Source organism: Chiloscyllium punctatum, chromosome 37, assembly GCF_047496795.1.
Source record: "Chiloscyllium punctatum isolate Juve2018m chromosome 37, sChiPun1.3, whole genome shotgun sequence".
In the NCBI taxonomy this organism is placed as follows: Eukaryota; Metazoa; Chordata; class Chondrichthyes; order Orectolobiformes; family Hemiscylliidae; genus Chiloscyllium; species Chiloscyllium punctatum.
The window spans coordinates 12,675,025-12,690,069 of record NC_092775.1 but is presented as its reverse complement, the minus strand read 5'-3'; the positions used below and the strand labels follow the sequence as shown (position 1 = coordinate 12,690,069).

The 15,045-nt window shown below is 46.2% G+C and overlaps 1 protein-coding gene across 9 annotated transcripts in view; it reads right to left on the bottom strand.

The window, feature by feature from the left end:
• The window catches only part of LOC140462871 (protein CBFA2T2-like), a 171,811-nt gene that overhangs the window by 35,989 nt on the left and 120,777 nt on the right, over positions 1 to 15,045 (bottom strand). For 8 of the 9 annotated variants that reach the window (XR_011954550.1, XM_072556278.1, XM_072556277.1 and 5 more), the window contains 3 exons: positions 7,748 to 7,894; positions 5,709 to 5,938; positions 1,663 to 1,752 (listed from right to left, as the gene is read on the bottom strand). Coding sequence is in view for 8 of the 9 variants with exons in the window: in XM_072556277.1 (XP_072412378.1) it covers positions 1,663 to 1,752; positions 5,709 to 5,938; positions 7,748 to 7,894 (467 nt within the window). In the remaining variant the exon portion in view is untranslated. The remainder of the gene's footprint in view (positions 1 to 1,662; positions 1,753 to 5,708; positions 5,939 to 7,747; positions 7,895 to 15,045) is intronic. The other variant, XM_072556281.1, reaches the window with a different exon arrangement.

Here is a 15,045-nt window from a genome sequence, read left to right as displayed (position 1 = left end):
GTTAGTGATAAATGTCTTGGGGAGTTTGAAAAGGTGAGCTGTCGACAATCACCTGAGCTGCTCAGAGACCTGGTGACTGGCGTGGGCAGGTTGTGGGGGTCGGGGAAAGTGGGGGGGGGAACAGGGTTGCTGATGGGGAGGGTAATGACAGGTCAGAAATGATAGGCCCACCTCACTCTGCAGTATCTGCACCGCCCACCTTTGCTCCAGTGGCCCCCATACAGGCCAGGATTCACAGTAGAAACAAATTAACACAGACAAAGAATCCAATGCAGGATGTTCAATGAGCTGATGAAGGGCTTATGCCCAAAGTGTCAATTCTCCTGCTCCTTGGATGCTGCCTGAACTGCTGTGCTTTTCCAGCACAACACTTTTCGACTCTAATCTCCAACATCTGCAGTCCTGCCTTTCTCTGAGCTGCTAACCATGCAGTGTGAGGCTTAACAGAAGCGAGGGATGGTGTGAGAACACTGTGGTTAGGGTCTGGAATGCACTGCCTGTAAACATAGCGGGGGCAGGTTGAACGGAGGTGTTCAAAGAGGGGCATTGGATGGTTACTTGTATAGTAATGGTGTGCGGGGATATGGGGAAAAAGGCAAATGTTTGACATTGGGGGATAGAACCAGTGCAGGCACGATGGGCTAACTGGCCTCACTCATCAGATACAGGTTTTGTGATTCTGTGCTGAGTGCCAAGTGACAATTGACTTTGGAGCAGGAAATGCTGGAGAGATTCCATTGGTCAGACAATGTCCGTGGAGAGTAACCCAAGGGTCATCTCTATAAAATATTGGGGGGGGAGGGGTAGTTTGTGGAGGGATGGGGTGGAGGGGGGCAAGAAGGAGGGAGTGTTCCCCACCCGTTGCCTTGACAGCCAGACAGAGACTCACTGCACCCTCTCTAGGGAGTTCCATTCACTGCTCCCACTTTCCCTCTCAGAGGCTAAGAGCAGGTGGTCGCTGGGATGGAGGACAAAGAGTGGATCCCAGCAGGATTCTCCCCAGTGCAAGGGTCTTCCATGGGGTTGCTGGTCATGCTCCTGACACAGTGACAGGCTGATCCCAGCTGGTTACTGTGGGGCTGAAACAGTGCAGTAGTAGGAGCTGACGGCCAAATCCCACCCTCTCCAACTCGGGTTTAACTTGAGACACAAATGGGGAAGATTTTCAAGCCATATTCCGGGCCTGATTAAATCTATTCCCTCACCTCCCAAATGCACCTTATGAGAGGGTTAGGGATTCTATGCCCCCCCCCCCCCCACCTCAGCATTAACTTGCTTTCTCCAAGTGACAAAAAGGGCTTTTGAGAACATTTAAGACTCACCTAGACAGATTTTTCATCAGTAAGGGAATCGGGGGTTATGTGAAAAGGCAGGAAAGCGGAGTTGAGGATGATCAGACTGAATGGCAGATTAGACATGATGGGCCGAATGGCTACTTCTGTTCCTCCGCTTTGCAGTCTGACTCTGAGTATTCCTACCATTTCCTGTTTCTTTCTCAGATTTCCTACATCTGCCACCCTGTGCCTAGCTACCAGTGACAACTTTCATGGATTTCCCATTCTCTCCCTTCTCCCATTCCCCCTGTCCCGCACCCACACCAGAAGCAAGCTGGGTTCACACAAAACAATGGACGTTCATGAAAACGGAGGAAGACTGCATTACCTTTAAGAATGGAATTACAAAGGGGCGCAGTGGGAAGTTTGTTGCCTCTTGCAGCTTTGAGTGAAACTCTTCAATGGTCACGGTTGAGTTCTGGAAGGGTAGGTAAGAAAATAAAAAAAAAGTGTCAGCTGTGTGTCTGTAAGTGAAGTCATATCCTTAGGGTTTTAACTTTGGTGCAATATTCCAATATAACCGCTCTCTCTCCAAAGACAGTTTTAGGTCCATCAAGAAGTGAGCCTTGTTGAGCTCAACACTTAGGTTTATAAACTACCAGCTAACACAAGTGGGGCAGGCAATGGCATAGAGCTCTTATCATTAGGCTATCAACCCAAAGACCCAGGTAATGCCTGGGAACCCAGGTCCAAATCCTGCCACTATAGATGATGGAATTTGAATTCAGTAAGAATAACCTGAGGTTAAGACTCTAATGATGAAGATTTTGGAAAAAGCCATCTGGTTGACTGATGCCCTTTAGGGAGGGAAATCTGCCACCCTCACCTGGTCTGGCCTACATGTGACTCCAGACGGCACTCTCAACTCCCTCTGGGCAATTAGGGACAGACAACAAATACTGGCCTTGCCAGCAACGAATGCAAAAATAAATTCCACTCTGGAGCCGAACCAATAAGCCTCCAAAACTGACCAAATTAATGTTAACGATTCATTCGATGCTTTCAGGAACTCTTATTAATTCCCAACAATGAAGTGTAACCACAAAAAGAGCCAGATGCAATATTCCATAACACCCCAAACCTATATCACCAACTTGACTGAAATCACACGAGTAACACAAAATAAGATTCACTCGCTCAAAAATCAATTTCCTTGTGTAAAGATTGAGAAAAAACTTTGAATGTCAGCAGGCATACTCACGCTGAGTTACAATAATAAACAACTAGCAAAATAACGTTAGTCACAAACAACATCAGGGTAGACTCAGGTTAATCAGTTGTGTGTTCCCTAGGCGTAAGAGAATTCTGAAGTAATTATTGGTAGACTAAGTAAAGTTTCAATCAACTAAGGAGGCCATATCCACACTGGTCAGAACAATAATGCTGTCATGTTTAAATCAACTAGATTTGACCTCATTGATGAAAAACACCAACTTGGTATAAATAATGAGAGGATAATTTAAGGGAAGTTTCATTTGACCCTATGACAATGATGATGATTGTACCTTCACTGTCGATTGTTCAATGTGATTGCCAATGTGTCCATTCTATCCAGAAGCAGCTCAGAAAGTACATGAAGCATCAGTCAATATAAAAATAGATGTGTAAGTTATATCTTATGTAACATCATAGGGCCAGATATAAAGAGACTCTCTTCAAAACACAGTAAGCAGGACACAAAAATGGACCAAAATGTATCCACTTAGGCACAATACAAATTGACACAATTTAGTTTTCTGTTCACTAAACTGTCACAGCTTGTAACAGAGCATTTTCTATAACCTTTGTAGGCAGTGAAGGGATTAAGCAGCCCAAATCTAGCACAGCAGAGCCCAGTGACAGAGTCAAGGTCACTTGATCAAAGTGCGCCAGTCCCCACCAATGCCTCACTGTGACATTGCTCGGACACCACAAGGTGATAGCTGTTGTGAATTGAAGTTTTCTTAATACGTGCTGAATTTGGGGCTTTGCTCTGTTACTCATGACCTCACCATAACTCAATTCACAGTGGGCAGCGTAGAACAAAGACTTTAAGCTAGTCATTGGCCTGTGTTTTTAGCCATTAGGAAGACCCAAAGCAGAGCAAGTCAGTGGTGAGATGGCTTGTACCCAATCTACACAGGCATTGTCCTTAACCCTAAATTTGTACAGTGCACCTAAAACAGCTCTTAGCCCCCCTGGTGATGTTGACGATTGGGCCGAACTCTAAGGGAAGAAGTTGAGCTGCCATGAGCAGAACAAATCCTTTTCAAGGCGAACACGGGCATTCCTCCTGGACACCTACTCCGAGATTTCTCACCGTCCTACCTTCCTGCACCAGCCGATCCTAACTCCTGACCCATTGTCTGTCCCTCCTCTCTCCTGAGGCTTAGCAGAGGGCCACTGAAGTACAAAGTGCCTTTGGGGCCTTGATAAGTGACAACAGATCCCTCGGAACATGTCAGGCCAGTTTTAGATCTCTCCATCCCAAAGTGTGCTGCTTTGACAAGAGAATTCTGAAGTAATTATTGGTAGATTAAAATTTTAATCAATTAAGGAGGCCATATCAGAACAATAATGCAAATCCCACTCTGATTTCAGGGTAACTGTCTAGGGTTAGGCAGGAAGGAATTTGCAAGGGGATACCTATCAAACAAGGAACTATTCCAAAGAATTAGACAATAATGGGTTATTGAGAAAAGTGCGGAAAGGGGAGAAAAGATAGGGTGTTATGGAGAAACAGAGGGAAAGCAGAGTTGTACAACATGAGAATGGAGTTTGACTTATAAGGAGAGGCTGGATTTCACTTTTTTCCCTGGAGTGTAGGAGGTTGAGGGGTGACCTTTGAGGTTTATAAAACCATGAAGGGGTATAGATATGGTGAATGGCAGGTGTTGTTTCCATAAGGTGAGAGATTTCAAGACTTAGGGCATACTTTTAAGGTGAGAGGGGAAGCTTAAATAAAATGTGAGGGGCAATGTTTTCTACACAGAGAGTAGTTCGTGTGAGGAATGAACTGACAGAGGAAGTGGTGGATGTGGGTACATTTACAATGTATAAAAGACACTTGGGTAAGTACATGAATCAGAAATGTTTGGAAGGATATGGGCCAAGCACAAGCAGATAGGACTAATTTAGTTTGGGATTATAGTTGGCATGGAGTGGTTGGACCAAAAGGTCTGTTTCCGTACTCTATAACATGGATAGCAGCACTGCCAGTGTAGAAACCCAAAAACCAAACTAATAGAATTATACGGTGTTATGACACAAGCTATAAATACAAAAGCAGATGGAACAATGAGTCTAAACCCACAGTTAAAGTCGGGTGTACATTCGGGGTATCACACTCAAGAAGCAATTGACATGGTGTGCGGTTGATTCACTGGGATGCTGCAAAGTTGTCAGTGACCCACAGGAACACAGGCCTGGTCTCTCAGTAAAGACAAGAAGACTGGTGGCAAGTGTATCCATACTTCAGACAAAGGCACATTTGCAAAGAAGGGAACTTCATGGTCATCTCAGCCAGTGCAGGAAGTGAACCTGCACTATTGGTGTCACTCTGCGTCAGACAGCAGCTATCCTGCAAACTGAGCGAGCTGACTCCCGGCCACAAGAGTGCCACATGATGTGGGAAGGTTCATTCTTGGCAATACAAGCGTAGAGAAATGAGCTTAACAAATTAGGGATAATTTACTTTGAACAGAGGAGTTCAGAAAGGAGCTCTTTAAAATGACGAAAGATCAGGACAGGGTAGTTTTCAGTGGTTTAAGAGTTTAGAGGTTGAGGCAATTGATATAAAGATGTATTTAACTCAGGGAATATGGGAACTTTTTCACATGAAGGACTGGGAGGCTGTGGAAGGCAGTTAGAATTAGTCATTCGGGCAGAGTGCATGTCAACATTCAAGATTAGATTAATTAAGTGATCAAAAGGAAAGGAATATTGAGTCAGAGCTGCTGCTTGTAATGAAGGAAGGTAGAGTTGAATGCTCTGTTATTGCTGTGGGTTTTTTTAATATAATTCCATAGCGAGCTGTTTCTTTATAAAATGGAAAAGTTGCAAAAAGCAGGTGAACAAGTTCAGAGTTTCACCTTCAAACTCCATCTTTCGAACTAACACCTTTACCTGTGACCTGCACAAGTTTTTCTTGAGGAAGGATGTGAAGAGTGTTGTGGAACCAAGATGGTCAGTCACAAACAAACTAAACATGCGCATCAGCCATGATTGAATGGCGGAGTGGACTCGATGGGCCGAATGGTCTTACTTCCACTCCTATGTCTTATGGTCTTATGGTCTAAACGGCAGACTAGGTTGCAGAGGGGCTGAATGGCTAACTCTCAACATGGCAGTTGCCTCCCTCGCTCTCACGAGCCTCCGGATGAGACTGTAACTCACCACCAGTGCCAGGACAAGGCTGCGGACTCGCTCCCCGATCTCCGGTGAGATGTCGTTGCCAAATTGCTGCAGGGTGGTCAGAAAGCGCTTCAGTTTGCTGAGCTGGCGGGCACCACAGGTGGCAGGGAGCTGCTGACTGGCGAGAGAGGACGAAGGACCATTGCTGAAGCGTTGAGGTGGGGATGGCACGCCGTTCAGGGCAGGTGGAGAGTGGTCAACGCCATTCGGCACTGTGTATGGGGGGGGAGGGGGGGGGGGGGGGGGGTGGTTGAAGAAAGAAAACCTTGTTAAGACTCCTGAAGGAAGTCATTGCCATTTTCACCTCATTGCATAGCAAAACAGACTTGACGGGTTGTCCCTACACCTCATGGCTTTCAATATTTTAACTCAATCCTTTGAAAATAAACAGGGATCTTGTGGCACAGTGGTCTCTGAGCCAAGAGGCCCACGTTTACATCCCCCACCTCCCCTCAAGTGAGTAACAACTTTGCTGTTTACCTAGATGATATCTATTTGTGGGCGGCACGGTGGCACAGTGGTTAGCACTGCTGCCTCACAGCGCCAGAGACCCTGGTTCAATTCCCGCCTCAGGCGACTCACTGTGTGGAGTTTGCACATTCTCCCTGTGTCTGCGTGGGTTTCCTCCGGGTGCTCCGGTTTCCTCCCACAGTCCAAAGATGTGCAGGGCAGGTGAATTGGCCATGCTAAATTGTCCGTAGTGTTAGGTAAGGGGCAGATGTAGGGGTATGGGTGGGTTGCGCTTCGGCGGGGCGGTGTGGACTTGTTGGGCCGAAGGGCCTGTTTCCACACTGTAAGTAATCTAATCTATTCAAACGTGCCGGGGCTCTTATGTTGTCGTGACAGTTTAACTATCCCCAACGGTCTAGCTTCAACTCCAACCAACTCAATAATCCCGGCGAACAGATTGGTCAGGAATCCCTCTGGTGGAGTGTTACGGTATTTTCGGGTTCCACTTACACATTGCCCAGATGAGGGTCGCGAGGGCACGAAGTTCTTTAAACTGTGGGGTTTTCAAATTTATATTAAAAAAGCATTTACTTTATCCGCAGCAGGAGTTGGGCCTTAAAGGTTGATCAGGTGGGCTGCACCAGCAATTCAATAAATGACAGGAGCTTGAGGAGACCCCACTGCTGTCAGATGGAGCTCCGTCCTGCTGCTGAAAATTGCCAAACAGAGTTTGTAACTGCATAATTCCACCTCATCACTCCACAGAGTCACAACTCTCGGGTCAGGAGGCCCCACTCCATGAGGCCAACTTTCTTTCTGAAATGTTAAGCTGGTGGCACAGTAGAATTTGAACCTGCATCTCCAGAGGATTAGCCTCAGGCTCAGAATTACTAGCCCAGTGATATTACCGCAAGCCCACTCTCTCCCAACCCTTGTTCTGAGGAGCTCTGAACAAAAGCATGATGGACAAAGTTGAAATGGGAGACATGGGTACAGAGGTAAAAAACAAAAAACTATTTCAAAATCACTTGAGAGTTTCCTTTAAATCAATGAATCCCTACAGTGTGGGAGCAGGCCATGGACCCTCTGAAGAGGGTCCTACCAAGACCTGTCCCAGTAACCCTTCATTTCCAATGACTAATCCGTCCTTGGACAATGGGGCAATTTAGCATTGCCCATCCACCTAACCTGGACATCGTCGGAGGAAACGCACACAGATAAGGGGAGAAAGTGCGAACTCCACATGGACAGTCACCCAAGGGTGGGATCAAACCAGGGTCCCTGGCACTGTGAGGCCAGTAAGCCATTGTGCCACCCATGCAGTTATACCTCGCAATGAATGTTGATGAACAGGGGAAGGGATTTTACTGGCTTGAGTTTTAAATGTTCTCTCTTATAGAAATACAGGAGCTGTGCACTAGTTAAAGTTGCAGAGAATTGTTATTCCTGCTATTCTGCCCTCATCGATTTAAACTTGTTCTGTCTTATCTAGGGTTTAAGCAAAGCACGCAGATGAACGATATAATAGACCCCAGAACAACAGGAAATCGAATGTAAGAAACGTAACCCACGTGAGGTCGGGGTGAAGGAGTTTGGCCGAGAATTCCCTTGGTTTCCAGACGGAGGTGGTGGAGGCATGGTCGGGGGTGTGGCTCGAGACTGCACTTTCACATCCACTGGTGACCCCGGCATTGCGGAACGCGTCTTCTCTCCGTTGACTAGAATCACAACAAAAAAATAGAGGGTTTTCTTCAGACCTCAATGTTTGAGATGAGTAAAATCATTGACACAGCTGAGACAATTTTGCACATCACATTGTAGTTCTTTCCCCTTCATTACGCTTACCTGGTGATGCCCCCTCGTGTCATTCACAACATCTCCCCAGTGCAGGGGAGGCAATGACCCAGTAGAACTCTTGCTAGACTATTCATTAGAAACTCAACTAATTAGATTCGCAACAGTGTAGAAACAGGCCATTTGGCCCAACAAGTGCACATCGACCCTTTGAAGAGTAACCCACCCAGACCTGTTTCCCTCTGACTAATGCACCTAGTACTATGGGCAATTTAGCACGGCCAATTCACCTGGCCTGCAGATCTTTGGATTGTGGGAGGAAATCGGAGCACCCGGAGGAAACCCACTCAGACACGGGGAGAATGAGCAAACTCCACACAGACAGTTGACAGAGGCTAGAATCGAACCTAGGGCCCTGGCACTGTGAGGCTGCAGTGCTAGCCTGTTCTTTTTCTCGACTGGGACAACACATCCATCCTAGGATAAGCCAAACAGAGACATATGCGAGAATTCCTAGAAGCATGGCACTCCAACTGGAACTCTATCAGCAAACACATTGACTTGGATCCCATTTACCACCCCCTGAGAAAAAGAATAGGAAATGACAACAACACAAGAAATGATGTCACCACAGGAAATGACATCACCAACCCAAGGAATCCTATGCCATTCCACCAGTGCTTCATCCGGAGGCTCACTGATGATGTTACTTAGTATGATGACGAAACTTCTGAAAACGAACCTTCCAGCTTAGCGAGCAAAACTACACCCAGAACTATGGACAATTGTCAGTGAACAATCCACCTGGTTCTCTAATGCCCTTTGGGGAAAGAACATCTGTCATTCTTACCTGGTCTGGCCTATATGTGACTCCAGACCCACAGCAATATGATTGACTACGAACTGCTCTCTGGACAATTAGCCAGAGAAGCCCACTTCCCGAGTGAATTTTAAAAAAAGGCCATTTGACCCATCATACCTATGCTGTCTTTCTTGTACTATCACTCTCCACATTCCATCTCTTCAGATACTTCATGCCTGGGCTTGGTGTGCCTGAAGATTATTTGACTTCAGGAGGAGGTTTTAGCAGCACAGAGAAAGGCCCTTCAGTCCATCGTGTCTGTGCAGGCCATCAAAGATCTGAGCCTGTGGTTCTACTGACATCCAGCTGGGAGAAGGTGAGGACTGCAGATGCTGTAGATCAGAGCTGAAAAATGTATTGCTGGAAAAGCGCAGCAGGTCAGGCAGCATCCAAGGAGCAGGAGAATCGACGTTTCGGGCATAAGCCCTTCTTATGCCCGAAATGTCGATTCCCCTGCTCCTTGGATGCTGCCTGACCTGCTGCGCTTTTCCGGCAACACATTTTTCAGCTCTGACATCCAGCTGGATCTGGAGGACTTGCCCAGGCTGACGCTCCCTGCGCAGGGAGGCTGACTCACTCCTTTCCAGACAGGGTCAGGAAAACAGAGCATGGCTCAATGTCTGCTCTGCAGTGTTTCTCTTCAGCTACACAGCTTAGGCAAATAAAACCAGTGGCTTGATTTGCAGACTTGAGCAGTAACTCTACACCCAATACTCCAGTGACGTGCCAATGGAGCCTTGCACTATAAAAATATGGTCTTTTGGGTGACATTATAAACAGAAAATCCCAACTGCTCCTTCTTTAGGGGGATGTGCCAGACGCTGTCATGGACCTGCTGGGCTGAATGGCCTCCTCCTGTTCTGTTAAAGATGTGTAATTGCACTTCTTTTGAAAACAAACACAAGGGAACTCCCTATATCCTGGCCAATAATTTTCTGTCAACCAGAAATCGCTAATTCAGATGATCTGATTATTATCGCGTTGCTCTTTGTGCAAGTTTACTGTGTGTAAATTGGCTGCCTTGCTCCCTACAAAATCAGTCAGTTGCAAAGTTGTGAAATGCATTACATAAATGCAGACTTTTGTTAACCCAGTGCAACAGGAGACAATTAGCCTGGAAAAGCTTCAAAGTATGTTCTATGTTCTATGTTCTAAGTAACATCATCACTAGGTTGGTTGCTAAAAAATAAACAAACCTTAGTGTACAACAGGATCTTGATCACATTGGCGCTGAGGAGTGGCAGATGGAGTTTAGTCCAGATAAATGTGAGGTGCTACATTTTGGTGGGGAAAATCACGGCAGGACTTATACACTTAATGTTAAGGTCCTGGGAAGTGTTGCTGAACAAAGAGACCTTGGAGTGCAGGTTCAATGTTCCTTGAAAGTGGAGTCTCAAGTAGATAGGATAGTGAAGAAGGCGTTTGGTAGATTTCCTTTCTTGGTCAATGCACGGAGTCTAGGAGTTGGAAAGTCATGTTGCGGCTGTAGTTGGAAGTCATGTTAGGCCACTTTTGGAACAGTATGCGCAATTCTGGTCTCCCAGCTATAGAAAAGACATTGTGAGACTTGAAAAGGTTCAGAAAAGATTTACAAAAGGATGTTGCCAGGATTTGAGGGCTTGAGCTATAGGGAGAGGCTGAGTAGACTGGGGTTATTTTCCCTGGAGCGTTGTAGGCTGAGGAGTGACCTTATAGAAGTTTATAAAATCATGAAGGGCATGGATAGGGTAAATAGATAAGGTCTTTTCCCCAGGGTAGGGGAGTCCAAAACTACAGAGCATAGGTTTAAGGGAGAGGGGAAAGATTTAAAAAGGTACATAATGGGCAACGTTTTCACACAGAGGGTACTGTGTGTATGGAATGAGCTGCCAGAGGAAGTGGTGGAGGCTGGTACAATTACAACACTAAAATGGCATTTGGAATGGTTACATGAATAGGAAGGATTTAGAGGGATATTCCTAATGAAGAGCTTATGCCCAAAACACCGATTCTCCTGCTGCTTGGATGCTGCCTGACCGACTGTGCTTTTCCAGCACCACACTCTCGACTTAGAGGGATATGGGCCAAATGCTGGCAAATAGGGGGACTGGATTAATTTTGGATATCTGGGTGGCATGGACACATTGGACCAAAGGGTCTGCTTCCATGCTGTGCATCTCTATGACTCTATGGGCGGCACGGTGGCACAGTGGTTAGCACTGCTGCCTCACAGCGCCAGAGACCTGGGTTCAAATCCCACCTCAGGCGACTGTCTGTGTGGAGTTTGCACATTCTCCCAGTGTCTGTGTGGGTTTCCTCCAGGTGCTCCGGTTTCCTCCCACAGTCCAAAGATGTGCAGGTTAGGTGAATTGGCCGTGCTAAATTACCCATAGTGTTAGATGAAGAGGTAAATGGGTCTGGGTGGGTTGCTCTTCGGAGGGTTTGTGTGGACTTGTTGGGCCGAAGGACCTGTTTCCACACTGTAAGTAATCTAATCTAAATGGACCATATGTGACGGACAGGTAAAGGAGGTAATGTTTGGTTCTGCTGTTGGTTTCCTGACTGTAGTAGAGGCAGTGACAGTGAGTAGCTGCATTAATATAGTGGTTTCCTGGAAAGGTCTTGGTCTGTTTTACTCGGTATGTAGTGGTGGAAGGAAGCAAGTGTCAAAACCCTACTTGTGGCATGGTTCCAATTTTAACCTGATGAGGACACCAACAACAGTTGCATTTATATAGTGCCTTGAGGTAGCAAAACATCCTGCTAATGAGGAGAATTACGAAACAACAATTTCACACCAGACTGCAAGAGGAAGCAATAGGACAGGTGACCCAAAGCTCGGTCAGATGTTCGACGGAGTGGTCCAAAGGAGGTGGAGAAGAGGAGCACCTTGGGAAAGGAAGTGTGGATTTTTTGTGCCCGGATATCTGAAGGCACAACCGGTTAATGTTGGGATGATTAAAATCGTGGATGTGCTAAGGGTGGAACTGGGGGGAATATGGAGATTTCAAGAGGGTTGTAAGTCTGGAGGAAGTTGCCGAGGTTTTGGGGAAGGGAGTGAGGGGTCAGACATCAGGGATGAGAGTTTTAAAACTGAGGCGTTGTCAGACGGGTCATCGTTCAACAGGGTCACTCGCAAACAGAACTTGGCACGTAACTGGATTCAGCGCAGAGTTTTGGATGGGACCAAGGAAGGTGCCAGTATATGATTGGAACGGACAGATCATAGAAACCATACGGCATTGGAAATGGACCCCTTCAGCCCAACTCTTCCATCCCAACCAGGTTTCCTAAACTGAATTGGTCCCATTCACCTGCATTTGGCCACACCCCTCTAAACCTTTCCTGTCCATGCAGGATATAAACCAGACCCACAGTCACTGACAGCAATCTCCCCCTGTCTGATATAAACCAGCCCCACAGGATCTATCCAAATATCTTTTAAATGTCATAATTGTACCCACCTCATCTACTTCCTCGTTCCATACACACATCACCCTCTATATGAAAAAGTTACCCCTCCGTTCTCTTTTAAATCTTTCTCCTCTCACTTTAAATTTCTGCCCTCTAGATTTGGATTTCCTTACCCAGGGGGAAGAGCCTTGTCTATTCACCCTATCTTATGTCCCTCATGAAATTATAAACCTCTCTAAGGTCAGCCCTCAGCCTCCTATGCTCCACTGAAAAAAACCATCCCGGCCGATCTAGCCTCTCCTTATAACTCAAACATTCCAATTTCAGTGACATTCCTGGTTAATTGTTTTTGCACCTTTTACAGTTTAATAGCATCCTTCCCATAGCAGGGTGACCAGAATTGCACTTAGTGACAGCCCAGAAAGGGGTTTCAGCAGCAGACAAAAATGGGGACGTTAGATTACCTACGGTGTGGAAGCAGGCCCTTTGGCCCAACAAGTCCACACTGACCCTCCGAAGAAGGACCCACCCAGACCCATTTCCCTCAGACTAATGCACCTAGCATTATGGGCAATTTAGCACGGTCAATTCACCTGACCTGCACATCTTTGGACCGTGGAAGGAAACTGGAGCACCTGGAGGAAAACCACACAGACACGGGGAGAATGTGTAAACGCCAACAGACAGTCACCGAGGCTAGAATCAAACCTGGGACTCTGGTGCTGTGAAACAGCAGTGCTAACCACTGAGCCATCGTGTCAGCTTGGAGAGGGAGCAGAAATATAGGCTGGTTGGTTCACTTATTTTGATGAGCAAGCACAATGTCAATGCAGAAATGACTTCAAACTAAAATCATGTGAAATCGCCTGGCACTATATAAATGCAGGTCACTGCTACTGCATTTTTAAAAAAATTAAACAGCAGAACCCATGTCATGAGCAGCACAAGAACCCAGGACCGTACGGATCTCCCCTTAATGTAACATTTTCCAGATTTGAAAATCTTAGTATAATGAGCTTATCTCATCTTTAATGTACACCAGCTGCTGCCAACTGAAACAAGGACAATCATTTTTCTCCCCCTTAGCTACAGAACAGGAATATTGAAAATTTGCTTAATGCAGTTTAAATTTCTCCGGCGGGTTGCTCAGGGTCCTCTGAGGCTGTGCCTGTGATGGATGACAGCAATGTGCAAGGGACTCATTACGGATTCTGTTTGTGGGCATCGCATGTGAGAACGTGTGGAATTAGTTCAGGGAGTCCCCCGACAACAAACCATCTCCTCCTGACTGACGGCAGTTCAGGTTTCGTCAGTTATCGCATTGCTGTGGAAAGGCAGAGTCAAGTCAAGGGAGCGGCAGAGATTCCTCCAATGACTCCCTGCTAGAGAAAGGATGTTGTGAAACTTGAGAGGGTTTAGAAATGACTTACAAGAACATTGCCAGGGTTGGAGGGTTTGAGCTATAGGGAGAGGCTGAACAGGCTGGGGCTGTTTTCCCTGGAACGTCGGAGGCTGAGGGGTGATCTTATAGAGGTTTATAACATCATGACTATTCACTCTATCCATGCCCCTCATGGTTTTTTTGCCCCTAGGGTAGGGAAGACCAAATGTAGAGGGCATAGGTTTAAGGTTAGGGGGCGAAAATGTAAATGGAACCTAAGGGACAACGTTTTCCACACAGAGGGTGGTGTGTGTATGGAATGAGCTGCCAGAAGAAATGGTGGAGGCTGGTACAATTACAGGATTTAAAAGGCATCTGGATGGGTATGCGAATAGGAAGGATTTAGAGGGATATGGGCCAAATGCTGGCAAACGGAACTAGATTAATTAGAACATCTGGTCAGCATGGACTAGTTGGACCGAAGGGTCTGTTTCTGAGCTGTACATCTCTATGACTCTTATCTGGACAGTCAGGGCAAGGGATATTCAAAGTCAAAGCAGAGAGATTGGAGCACTGTTTTCTGTTCAAAGTAAGGGATGTTGGAGCTGAATTAAAATCTCATTTTGGACGCGATGAATGTACACACGATGTATACTTCCTGAACCAACACAAGAGACAAGTCCCTCTAGGTAGGCTGATCCAGAAGATAAAGTCACATGAAATCCAGTTGGTAAGTTGGATAGAAAATTGGCTGGGTCAGAGAAGAGAAAGTAACTGTGGAGGGGTGTTTTTCTGACTGCAGGCCTGTGACCACTGCTGTTCTACAAGGATCAGTGCTGGGGCCTGTGTAATTTGTAACCTATACAAATGAATTGTATGAAAATATAGGTGGTCTGATTAGAGTCAGAGATGTACAGCACGGAAAGAGTCTGATTAGAAGGCTTGGAGATGACATGGAAATTGGTGGAGGTGTGGATAGTGAGGAAGGTTGTCAAAGGAAGCAGCAGGATATAGATCAGCTGGAAAGTTGGGCAGAGAAATGGCGGGTGGAGTTTAATCCAGCCAAGTGTGAGGTGATGCATTTTGGGTGGTCAAATGCAAGAAGAACGTACATAGCAGGACCCTTAGGAGCGATGACATACAGAGGGATGTTGGGGTGCAAGTCCATTGCTCCCTGAAAATAGCAACACTAGTAGATAAAGGTGGTAAAGAAAGTGTACGGCACACTTGTCTTTATTGGTCAGGGAACAGAGTATAAAAGCTGCCAAGTCATTTTACAGCTGTGTAAAGCTTTAGTTAGGCTGCTTTTGGAGTACAGTGTGCTGTTCTGGCCACCATCCTATAGAAAAGATGTGAAGGCTTTGGAAAGAATGCAGAAGAGGTTTACCAGGATACTGCCTGGATTGGAATGGATTAGCTATCAGGAGAGATTGGTCAAA